Source organism: Jaculus jaculus, chromosome 10, assembly GCF_020740685.1.
Source record: "Jaculus jaculus isolate mJacJac1 chromosome 10, mJacJac1.mat.Y.cur, whole genome shotgun sequence".
Taxonomy (NCBI): domain Eukaryota; kingdom Metazoa; phylum Chordata; class Mammalia; order Rodentia; family Dipodidae; genus Jaculus; species Jaculus jaculus.
Genome location: NC_059111.1, coordinates 107,830,734 through 107,844,021, shown reverse-complemented (window position 1 = coordinate 107,844,021; position 13,288 = coordinate 107,830,734). Strand labels below are relative to the sequence as shown.

Below are 13,288 nucleotides of genomic sequence, written 5' to 3'. Positions count from 1 at the left end.
TGTCTGAGGTTTAACAGTCCTAAAGTCAAACTCTATATCTTATATCTGTAATCTTATATCTGTAATGACATGCTCTAGGATAGAAGTGACACGTTTGTTCTATTCCTAGTTCTTTGTCCATGAATCCTTAGTAAGCAGTGTAATGACTACATAGCTTTCATTAAGAGTGGACTAAATATGCCATTTCCTGCATTTGAAGTAACATAGGACAGTAATATTCATACAGTTGATCAAAGTAGAAATCATACAATAGGTTACTGGGAGATATAGCTCCTAACAGAGTTTCTAGGGATAATATTAGGGTCTTTTATTGGCATGACTTTCAAACTGTATTAAATTTAAGTGTATAGAAGTTCACCTTGAATTTTACCACTCTGGCCCCACTACTGGGAAGCAGTGATAGTCAGTAAAGCAACAATTACTCTGCATTACTGTTCAGCCTCTTTCCAAGCATAACCTCTCAGATGTATGCAGATGAGTTACTGCCTTTTATACTAGATCTACTTCATTGTGATTTTATATCACCATGAGTTACAACAGTGACACAAATAGGTAATTTGAAAAATTAATAAAAGGACTAAGTAATAACTTTATGAAATTAAAGTGACTGCTATCCTAGGCACAATGGTGGCCTATTTAATAACATAGAACTTATAATGATGTGGTGAGCAGTAGATTGACATTTTTCTAAATTCATATCTGTAATACATCCATACAGTATAAGACATCAAGGAATCTTGAATATGATTATCATTTCAGTACTCAAATAAAATAGGAGAGCCAGCTCTAATATTGCATTTCTCCCACTTTCACAAAAGATTATATGCATACACACTGTGGTAGTTTGAATGTATATCCCCATAGACTCCCATCTTATATTAAAGCCTGTAACTTGGATCTATCCACTGGAGGTGGATCCTGGGGTTCAACCCAAAGATGTGTTTGGGGGCAGATCTGAATTCCAACCCCAAAGTTTCTGATCTACCTGAGTTCATTCTCTGGGGGTGATGGGGCATATCTAAGTACAGGAATTTAGTTTATTTTTATTATATTTCATCTCATTATTTTTATCCCATCTGTCCAGTCTGTCAAGATACTTTAAAAGAGGTTTTTATCATCCAGCATATTAAACCATTTTTCACAACTCTATGTCATTTACAAACTCACTGAACATGCTATTTGTGTCTTTACTCAAGGTATTGACAGAAATGTTAGAAAAGAAGAGAAAATAGAGGAACTCCCAACCCCTTCAAGCTTCAAATGACACCTTCCCTGACTTAAAGATTTCTTGAGAGACCATTTGTTGCTAAAAATCAGATACATAAAGTTTAGGACATCACTCAGATAGTAAATGATAAAAAACAAAAAAAAATGGGCATAACTCTGTCTGGTGAAATTTCTATGTCACAAACCTTGGCTGATTGCTAGTGATCTTGACTTCCTGATCAAGGACTCAGAGTGACATGAGCATTTCAAAATCTTCAGGTGGGTAGATAGCAATTTCATTTTTTTCCCAAGACACACTTCGTCCACTTCCTTTGTAAAGCTCCTGCTTGCCCCTGATGAGGTGTTCTTTCCTCCACATGTCACATGCCTCCTTCCCAGCGAGTTCAGGAAAGACTCAGTGTGAAGTCACATTATTTATTTAGATACATCTCCTTGCATGGGATCAGCTTTTGATTAGCTGCTGGCCTAACAAAGCAACAACTGTGAGGTGCTGATCTCCAGGGGGGTGTGGAACCTTTGTTGAATACATGAGGTATCTGTTGGAAACTTATCTTTTCAGATGAATATTTGCATCGCTGGAAAATGAAAATGGCTTGCTTCTCACTGCAGAATATGTTGCTTTCAATGGTTTCCCACTGACAGCCCCTCCCCAGTCCTGCCTGTGCTATGTGTTTAAGGATTATTATTGGCTTGGAGGGGCAGCGGATGTGGTGGCGAATGGACAGTCTGCCCAGCCACCTGCTTGTCTTTTGTCTTTGTCTTGGTCCTGTCTGTGACGTCTTTGATTCTTCAGAATATCTGATGTCTTTCTCACGTCGTCTGTGTTCCTACAGATGCAGGTTGTACCAGGCAGCGGGCCTCAGTCATGAGGTCACACTTGTACTTTTCAGACACCAGCTTCACATGGACTAGTTGCACAACTTTAAGCCAGTAGTTTTTCGACTGAGGGTGATTATGCCCTTCTGGGGACATTAGACAATATATCTGGTGTATATCTTGGTTGTCACAACCTTAGGGTGTCATTGCATCTGTTGAGTGCAGGCTGCCCATGCTGCAATGAGCAGGGTAGCCCCAGAGCAGAGGATATCAATAGTGTCACTCTTGGGAAACCCTGCTTTGTATGTGTGTGTGGAAGAAAACCAGCAAACCATCCCCACTGCCATTCTGAACCTTGTTCCTTCTCCTGTCCAATAAAGCAATAGTAGTCTGGAGTAGTGCTGGGAGAAACACAGACAGTCCCATACATGGTGCTTGTGAAAGAATGACTGGCACATAGCCAACACCAAGCAGTGCTCATTATTGTCACTACTCATGCGTCGAGCACTGTGCTGGACAAGTCCTGAGGTGTTTCCAGCTTCCTACTTTTAGCAGTTTAGTGACTTCACTAACACAGCTACCAACACTTTCTAGATGTGAGACACTATGGAAGGTTTGAAAACAGGACCACACACTTCATTTTCAGGGAGCACGCAGCTTGCACACCAACATGTGAGTGCTCCATCTCGCATTTGAGGAAAAAATTCAGGTTCTAAAAGGTTAAAGCCACAAAGCGGTTGAATCACAGCACCGAGGTTTCATCAGCGACGGGTCGGCATTCAGGACTCACAGGTTTTGCCTGATTCCTAAGCCCCCATTTTTTCTTCTCTACTGTTGTCAGATCTCTGATTTAAGAAATAAGCCAGGTGGCTAAACAGGTAAAGACTATAGATGTCACCTCTACACTAATGTTATTGTGTTAGTCACCACACACATGCATACACATGCGCACACACACACACACACATTTACATTTTGCAGGCTGTATCTATGATTCTCTCTCTCTCTCTCTCTCTCTCTCTCTTTTTTTTTTGTTTTTAGAGGTAGGGTCTCACTCTAGCTCAGGCTGACTTGGAATTCTGGAATTCACTATGTAGTCTCAGGGTGGCCTAGAACTCATGGCGATCCTCCTACCTCTACCTCCTGAGTGCTGGGATTAAAGGCATGCATTACTACACCTGGTGATGATACTCTTTTTGATTCTTTTCCTATGACTACTTAATATTTATTGGTCTTTGCTGCTTGTTATGCTCCAGTGGAGCTATGAGATACTGTTCTGGTCTATAGGATCTCACTGGCCAGCAGAGATAAGAGCCAACTTCTGCTAGGACCCACAGGAGCCCTATATACTCTCTTGAGATGGTATTGGTACTCCAGGACTCTGGACTTCCTTATAGGTTTTCACATGTCCTTTCCATTGTTCGTTGCCATTTGCACAGTTAGTTTCTGTGAATTTAGTCGTCTGACCTGAGCTGAGGATGAGTAGACAGTCTTTATAGTAAGGGAAATATAGGTATTACCTAACATTCCCATCCAAACCTGACTTTGGGCTTTGGGAGATGGCTCAGTTGGTAAGGTTCTTGCCATACAATTTTGAGGACTGAGTTGAGATCCACAATACCATGTAAAAGCAGGCACAGTGGTGCTTATCTATAATAAGTGCTTGGGAGGCAGAGGCAGAGGGATCCCCAGGAATGGCTGACTAGTTAGTCTAGCTGAATTGGTGAGCTCTGGGTTTGGTTGAGAGACCCTGCCCCAGAAAAATACGGTGGAGAGTGATTTAGGAAGACATTTGATATTTACCTCTGTTCCCCCCACATGCATGCATGTATACTGTACATACATATGAGTCCACACACATTAAAATGCACACATACACTATACAAATGTAATAGAGAAAGAAAGAAAAGAAAGAAAGAAAGAGGGGTTGGAGAGACGACTTAGTGGTTAAGAACACTTCCTGTACAAGCATGAGAGCCTAAAAAAGCCTGAGAGACCACTTGAGTACAATCCTTGGGGCTATAAAAACAGATGGTGTGGCCACACATGACTGTAATTCCAGTCCTTTGGGGAGCAGAAGCTGGAGAACTGCTGGTGCTCATGGGAAAAAAAAAAGGCAAGCTTCATGATCAGTGAGAGCTTCCCACTCAAATGAGAATGGGAGGAAGCGAGATGGAGCAGGTCACCCTACGTGCCCCTCCTGCTGCTGAGGTGAGCACAGTCCACCACTGAGGACAAGCACGCATGTACACACCATAGCGCACACACTCAGACAAAAAAGAAAAGAAAAGCTGAGCTTTGCAGGTTTCAAGAATAAGGTGCATTGCTTCAGGTATGTTCATAGTCAGTGCTACCTTCAGAACACCCTAGTATCAAAGTGCAGGGTTTTTGTTGAAGGAATCACTATGGCTCTGAAGGAGCACTTACCACTTTCAGTTCCTTGACTGAATTGTAGGCACCCATGTGGCAGTATATGGGCACTTATCAGTGTTTCGGGATACATGACTTACGCGTGCCAGGACCTCAATGCACTAGACAGTAGCCCTTTTGTTGTTAATTGTTGGTATCGCTCGGCTGTCCTGACCGTTGTGGAAATTACTGTCTTGTCGCTGAACAAAACTGCCACCAAAAAGCAGGTTATGGGAGGAAAGGGTTTGTTTCAGCTGAGAGTCTTGAGGGGAAGCTTACTTACAGGCAGGGAAAATATGGCAGGAACAGGAAGCTGTCACATAGCTGAGAGGCTGTAGTCTTCAGTGTGGCTGAGCTAGCATTGGCCAGCTGGGTTAATCAACCTCAAGATTTGCCCCAGCGACACACCTCCTCCAGCTAGGCTCCACTTCCTAACCTTCCATGAGCGGGGGACCAAGTATTCAAAAACACATAAGGCCATTCAAACCACCACAACCATGAAGATCAGAAGATCTGCCTAAGACTATGGACTTTCATCAGAGAGACCCCACTTCAAAACAACTTTGCCATATATTGGTTACATAACTTTTGGTTTTCTCAAGTGAATCAGGGGATAATTATCATAGATTTTGTTTTATTGGATGGTTGTGACCCTTTTCATATTCACACATGCAACATGCAATGTCATAAATTCTTTGTCTTATATTCTTATGGCAGATAATAAAACAAATGATAAAACTGGGCTGGAGAGATTGCTTAGTGGTTAAGGTGCTTGTCAATGAAGCCTGAGGACTCATGTTCAGCTCTCCAGGTCCCAGGCACACAAGATGATGCAAGCACGCAAGGTTGCACATGTGCATGAGGTGGCACATGTGTCTGGAGTCCTAGTGCAGCGAGTAGAGGCCCTGGCGCACCAGTGCTTTCTCTCTCTCCTGCATAAAAGAAAAGGTCAGTCTGTTGGGCTTGCCTTAAAAAAAAAGTCTAAAAAAGTAAATAATAAGACCTTTAAAATAAAAGATATGCAGAGGGTCTGGAGAGATTGCTCAGTGGTTAAGGTGCTTGCCTGCAAAGCCTCATGACTCAGGTTCGATTCCTTAGTCCCCACAGAAAGCACAAAGTGGTGCAAGTATCTGGAGTTCATTTTCAGCGGCTGGAGGGCCTGGTGCACGCATTCTCTCTCTATCTCTCCTTGAAAATACATTTTAGAAAGGTTTAAAATAGGAATGCTGAAAATATTAAAGAAAATCCATGTGAGATCAATGTAGTTAGACCTCCATTTGTGACTATGCCAGGCTGTTATTTTTAGTATGCACGAGTTTAAAGGCGTTGCTACTTGATTATTCTTCCATATTGGCAATAGCTAAGGCTCAGTGCCAATGAACTGTAGCCCTCATTCTTGTTTCAGTGGTACCCTGTGATCTGCTGCCTCACTTATTTGATGTATCTGCTGAGTATTGTGTCCTTTGTTCTGGAACTGTCTATGAGGGTCTCATGACTGTCTCACTAGCCACAGAACCACTGTGTTTGTTTTTGAGAATGCTCTTTTGCTCATGGCCACTTCCTGGCCCTTGCAGAAACCTTATTCCTCTTGGATCTACCTCAGTGCTTAGTTTCCTGAGCCAGACTTGCTGTCTATTTCCTCCTTTGACTTCCACACCAGCCATCTGGAGCTGCTGGTGCAGTGGTCAGGAGCTGTCTCCATGTCTGAGTGCCTGCGGTCACCTTTCGATCCTGTGACTTGTTAACCAGGCGGACCTAGGCAAGTAATTGACATATTTGTGCCTCATTTTCTGATCTATAAAGTGGTGAGGATCAGCTCAACTACTTTCTAGAATTTATGAAGGTCAAAGAGGTTAATAGATCTGAACTTTTAAAATGGAGTGCATGTAAGTGAAGTCCTATGGCAATGTTCATGATTACTTTTATTACAGGTTTGATCTGTTCACTTCTAATTTTTTTTGTTTATTTTTACTTGTTTATTTGAGAGTGACATTGGGGGGGGGGCAGGGGAAAGAGAGAGAGAGATGGGCACGCCAGGGCCTCCAGCCACTACAAATTAACTCCAGATGCATGAGCCCCTTGTGCATCTGGCTAACGTGGGTCCTGGGGAATTGAGCCTCAAACCAGGGTCCTTAGGCTTCACAGGCAAGCGCTTAATGGCTAAGCCATCTCTCCAGCCCTTGTTTCTAAATTTTGGTGACCATACCACTTCCATCTTTTTAAACATAATTAATTTATTTATTTGAGTGAGAGAGAGAGAGAGATTGAGAAAGGGCACACCAGAGCCTTTAACCACTGCAAACAAACTCCAGACACATGCACCACCTTGTACATCTGGCTTATGTGGGTTCTGGGGAGTCAAACTTGGATCCTTAGGCTTTGCAGGCAAGCACCTTAACTGTTAATGCATCTTCCCAGCCCACTTTCATCTTTTTAATGAGAACTTCTTGCCATTAATGCTCTTTTCATCACTGTCTCCACATCTGCATAATGAAACTAATAAATTCTTTACTCTTGAAAAAGGCTGGAGTGGTTTTCCCTCTCTAGTTAAAGTTTTAAAACTTCCCAAAAGTATATATTCTTCCTTTAGAATCTAGGAAAACTCCTAACTTGCTTTTCGTTACCTGCTTCCTTCACTAGCTTTAGAAATTACGGAATTAAACAGAAGGTGAGTTCCACTTGCTAGTTCACAGTAGGTAACCTCTTGTGTGTGATCAACCTTCCTGTAAGGACTATTTTATTTTATTTTTTTGGTTTGGGCCTTGGAGATAGTCTTGTCTACTTCAAACTGGTTAAAACTCACTCAGTCAGTGGGTCCTGCGTTCAGTGTGTGATGGGCAATCTTCCGACATCAGAGGGCTCACAACTCCACCCACAATTGCACTTTTAGTACCATTTTCAAAGCAGGTATCCCATAGAGAGCTATGTAGACTGACTCCCCATGTGCACACCCATGACTACTTCACCTCTCATGTGCGTCTTTCCCCACAACTTGGAATACGGATCCCTAATCTCATAAATAGATGTGGGTCTGGGGGCTCCCTCTCATCATGACTTGTGAATACTTGTGGTTTGGTGACTGACATCCTGTGTGGTGGGTAAAGTGTCCTGGCTCAGTACTGCCAGCACTCTGCACGCGACAGAGTGGACCCTCCCCTAGTCTACACAGCGCCTCTGGGAGCTGAAGTGCCCAGACAAAAGCCACGTGTGCAAAATCTTCTACTAGGCTGATCGACTGGTACTTGTGATTGTGGAGAGCTGAAGGGTAGTCGACCCAGAGTTAACTTTTCCTGGACTATTATCTTTAGTCCCCTTGACAGACATTCTCTGCCCTGACATTCTTTCAACTATCAGGTAAAACATCTGAATATATTAACTACTCACTAGCTCCCACTGACCCGAAAGCTAAGAATATCATCAGGTCATTTCTCAAACCTATGGCAGAGATTTTCCTGCTTTGCTGTAAACCTCCCGCCTGAAGTTCCCACCAATCTGTTTGAACAAACGTGTCTTGGGGCTGAGGGATGGCTTAGTGGTTAAGTTGCTTGCCTGCAAAGCCAAAGGACCCAAGCTCGATTCCCCAGGACCTATGTAAGTCAGATGCCCAAGGTGGAGCATGCATCTGGAGTTCGTTTGCAACAGCTAGAGGCCTTGGCATGCCTGTTCTCTCTCTCTCTCTCTCTCTCTCTCTCTGCCTCTTTCTGTCTCTCAAATAAATGAATAATTAAAAAAAAGCATCTTGACTTATGACTTCCTTCCATTCTGTGAGTGTAGAAGGTCCGTGCATCGGTTTCCACAGGGGACCCTGCTGCTCAGGGCACCCTGAATCCAAGATCCCAGGCTCTGGGCCATTTATATTTGCCTCAGAATAAATAATCTTTTGTTCCCTTTGAGGTGAGAGCTGTGTTTTGTGTTGAGACCAGCATCTCACTATTTCCATCTTGGGTTCACAGCACACATTCTCATAGTAAAGAGTTTTGTTGGCTCCATAATAAACATTTAAAAGTTCTTAACTGATAATATCTGCCTTTTCATGGAGATAACATTCATTTCTTCTAGGGGGAAAAAAGGGCAAGGGAGACCCCTAAATTCAACCATTTGTAGGGGAAGGGCATCTCAATTCCTGATGATCTTCTAATTTGGAAATGGCATCAGGTGAGTTTCTTGGGAGTGAGAGGGAAAAAGAGAATCATAAGAAAGCAGTTAAAATAAAAATTTCTCAAAGGTAAAGGTCTTTAACCAAAGCAGAAACTTTATGCAGAAGAACTGGGAGCTGATAGCTGTCTGTGTCCTGTGTGACACACCAAATAACACTGGTCCTAATGTGGCCACCGACGGAGAAGCCATCCAGTGTCTATCACAATGTGTTCCAGGTGAACCGGTACCTTTAGTGTGTATCCTGTGAGCACTACCCCCAAGGAACAGTCCTACTGTGAGTCACTGAGAACAATCGCCCAGGTTTCCTGGTGTAAAGATGCTTGTGATTGACCCCATGAGAGTTTACAGGGTAATCTTAAAATGTAAATTCCCATGAATGAAAACACCAGATGTATTTTTGACACAGCCGCACACCTAAGGAATCAAAATCTTACCTATAACTTTTCCAAGAAAGAGCGACTTGGGTGAATTGAAGAGTGTGTCAGATGAGCTCGGCAGGTGGTGACTCACAGAGGGGTAGTGATCGAGCTGCAGGAAGAACACGAGAGACATTGTGAGACAAATGTCACCATCCTGCCCTGGAATCAAACCTTCCCTGGGGGGATGACACCACTCACTGAACCCTGCTGTCTGGAAATCTCACCTCATCATCAGCCCTGACTCTGAAATCCAGCCTGAGGAAATGAGTCTGCCTATTCCTTTGCAGGGTTATTTGAAAACAGTTTGGTAAGTGGAGACCCTGTCTGAGCTGACCTCCAGTGCTGCACGGGGTCTGTGGGTTAACCTGCCTGCTGTATGAAGAGTTTACTCACTTTAAAACGTCGGCTTGATACATTCTCCAGTGCAGCGTTGACCTTTGAGGCAAGGTGAATGTCAAAGAGTCATCCTGTCTCCAGAATTTTGTCACACCTATGGATTTGAGTTTTTTAAGGAATCTCTCCATGAACTGTGTGAAATAGGTGTTGGTGCTGTTTACAGAGTGTTGATTCTAGATGAATGCTGCACACACACACACATACACACACACACACACACACACACACACCCCAAATGCTGCAATTCAATATAGTTTCTTTGTTTTCCCAAGGAGAGTTACCGTTCCTGCCACAATCAGCTCAGGGTCGCTGAGGCTGGGAGGACAAAGGTACATTTGCTCTGGCAAGGATCTATTCTTTCCAAGCGGAGGGGAACTGGCGGCAGGGAGAAGGAGTGTACCTAGCCCCTGAAAATGACCGCTGGAGCAACTTGTCCTCCTGGTCAAATTCCCCATGTGCAAGGTGTAAGTGGTGGAGTCACAGTATCACAGGCTGTGACGTGTCCTGTGTCTTTGATGCCATTTCATTCCAAGTGATCTTCTTTTAATCATAGTTTTGACAGTTTCATAAATGTATGGTATGTGTTTGGATCACATTCATCTTCCTATTACCCGTCTATCCGACCCTCACTAACCCTTTTCTCCTTCCCAACCAACTAACGCCCTCCCTGCTTTCATGTCTTTTGGTTTTTTGTGACCTCCGAGTTTAATCAGGGCTCTGGCACGAGCGTGGGCACGGCTGTGGACCGGAGCACGGGCAGCCTCCCCGCGGGGACACCCGTGACAGACACGGTCTTGTGTTTCCCCAGGTGTGAGCTTCCTAGGCTTTTCTGTGTCCACCCGTGCAAATATATATATATATTTTTTCTTTCTCCCGTTCTTCAAAAGTGAGGCCAACACCAGCTCAGGAGAGCATAATTAAATATGGGGACCCAAGAAAGCAGGTTTTGCTACCCTGCTTGTCATTCCTGTGGGAACCCCACGATCCTGCAGAAGCAGGCGTCAGGGTGAGCAGGGGCTTGGGGAAGGCTCCCACATCCTCAGAAACGGCCCCACTCCAGCCCTGGCTGAGAACTGGGCTGGATGAGGTGAACAACTTCCCCATGGGAGAAGACACCGGAAGCTGTGCTTTAGGGAGGAGGGCCAGGGTGTCAGGGAGAAGAGTGCGGGAAGTGTGTGTCTCCCATCCCATTGAGGAGGGATGCTTGAGGGCTGGAGAGATGGCTTAGCGGTTAAGCGCTTGCCTGTGAAGCCTAAGGACCCCGGTTCGAGGCTCGATTCTCCAGGACCCACGTTAGCCAGATGCACAAGGGGGCGCACGCGTCTGGAGTTCGTTTGCAGTGGCTGGAAGCCCTGGTGCACCCATTCTAGCTCTCTCTACCTCTATCTGCCTCTTTCTCTCTCTGTCACTTTCAAATAAATAAATAAATAAATAAAATAAACAAAAAACAAAAAATAAAAAAGAAGGGCTACTTGATGAACAGTTCTTTACTAATAATGATTGTTTCCAGCTGAGTCAAGAAACTGTTCCCTAGAAATGTACAGCTTGCTGGATAGACAGGGTTAATGTCAAAGAGTCATCCTGTCTCCAGAATTTTTACACTTCTCCAGAGAAGTGGCGCTTTTACGTTTTTGTGCATTAGAAGTGCTGTAAAAACGTAAAAATAAAATAAAAAAAATGGGAGGGGGGGAGGGATAATCCAGTAAAGCAAACATAATATTGACAAGCATTGCATTAGCTAAACACTCACTTCACTCAGAGAACCTTAAATATTTTAGGTCTGATAAAATTCCTTCGGAGCAAAGGCTACTCACTCCATTTCTGCTGCTACGTGTCAACTGGCTGCTTTGGTGCCATCTGATGCCGCACATGTGCAACTGCTGCTGCATGCGCTAGCCACAAGGGTGAGCTGCAAAATGCCAGAGCTCACCCACAGCCCACCCCATAGTGGCACTTGGTGATAACCTCATCATTGAATACCTTCTTAAGTCAAAAAGTCAATTTTTTAAAAATTATTTATTTATTTATTTGAGAGTGACAGACACAGAGAGAAAGACAGAGGGAGAGAGAGAGAACGTGCGCCCCCTTGTGCATCTGGCTAACGTGGGACCTGGGGAACCGAGCCTCGAACTGGGGTCCTTAGGCTTCACAGGCAAGCGCTTAACCGCTAAGCCATCTCTCCAGCCCAAAAATGTCAATTTTTAAAGTTAGCATATAGGTTTTATTAAGGCACTAAACACTCCCTGTCATTTAATATATTTTTGTTATAGCACTTAAAATGGATAAAAATAACATATATCTATCATAGACAAGCAATACTATAGATTTTTCAGGAAAATACCACTTGTTACAAATAATGGTAATTTTTACATAGAGTCTTTCATTTTTATTTTTGTTTTTGAGACAGACCCAACAGACTTACCTTTGTGTGTGTGTGTGTGTGTGAGAGAGAGAGAGAGAGAGAGTGAGCGAGTGAGAGAGAGAGAGAGAGAGAGAGAGAGAGAGAGAGAGAATTGGTGTGCTAGGGCCTCCAGCCAATGCACTTGAACTCCAGATGCATGTGCAGAGGGAACTTTACCAGGGTTTGTCTAGTCTCCAGGGATGGCGTGTGCACCTTGTGTACATGCCTTGTGCACATGTACAACATTGCATGCTTGTGTCGCTGTGTATCTAGCTTATGTGGGACCTGAGCTGAACGTGAGTCCTTAGGCTTTTCAGGCAAGTGCCTTAACCACTAAGCCATCTTTCCAGCCCCCTTTCAATTATTATTAGTTTTGTTTTGTTTTGCTTTTCAAGGTAGGGTCTCACTCTAGTCCAGTCTGACCTGGAATTCACTATGTCATCTCAGGGTGACCTTGAACTCATGGTGATTCTCTTATCTCTGCCTCCCATGTGCTGGGTTTAATCCACCACTCCTGCAGTATTTTATTTATTTATTTATTTTGGATTTTTCAAGGTAAGGTCTCACTCTAGCTCAGGTTGACCTAGAATTCACTATGTAGTCTCAGGGTGGCCTTAAACTTGTGATCATCCTACCTCTTCCTCCTGAGTGCTGGGAGTAAAGGCATGTGCCACCACACCTGGCTTCCTTTCAATTCTCTTTAAAGTGTCGATGGAAACCAGCTAATACATTATTTTTTAATTTAACATTGTATTGTGCAGTTTTTTGTGCCTATCATAAATATACAGCAAAATTACTTGTCAGTTTCTAAATCATTAGTATTTCATTTTGTGGATACATAACCCAATACCTGAGCCTTTATATATGTGCTCTATAGACTGGCTTTAAAAATACCAAATTGGGGTTGGAGAGATGGCTTAGTGGTTAAGGAACTTGCCTTAACCTAAGGACCAAAGTTCCAAGCTTCTATTTCCTAATACCCATGTAAGCCAGATGCATAAGGTGGCACATGTGTCTGGAGTTCATTTGCAGTGGAAAGAGGCCCTGGCATGTCTATTCTCCCTCTATCTCTATCTGCCCCCTCTCTCTTAAATAAATAAATAAAATATATTTTAAAATACCAAATAGCTGTGTTTCATGTTTCCTATGTTCTCTGGCCCAGTAGCATGCCTAGCATGTGGTAGATAATCAGGAAAAATGAGATGACATTTGATAATGCTACTCTTTTTTGTTATGAGAGCAAGAGAGAGAAAGAGAGTGGGAAGTGGTGCGCCAGGGCCTCCAGCCACTGCAATTGAACTCCAGACGTGTGCACCACCTTGTGTGCACGCACGACCTTGCGCATGCATCACCTTGTGGATAACGCTACTCTTAAAGCCCTGGGCACAGAAGTGAGTCCTGAGGTGTGTCCTGACTGGACAGGTACTTCCTTTTCTTTTCCTCAGTTGTGGACTTGGCTACT

At 43.6% G+C, this 13,288-nt stretch overlaps 1 protein-coding gene across 1 annotated transcript in view; it reads right to left on the bottom strand.

The window, feature by feature from the left end:
• Cntnap2 (contactin associated protein 2) overlaps positions 1–13,288 on the bottom strand; it is a 1,990,154-nt gene that overhangs the window by 116,586 nt on the left and 1,860,280 nt on the right. The window contains exon 21 of the mRNA XM_004661135.3: positions 9,045–9,138. Within this exon, the coding sequence (XP_004661192.1) occupies positions 9,045–9,138 (94 nt within the window). The remainder of the gene's footprint in view (positions 1–9,044; positions 9,139–13,288) is intronic.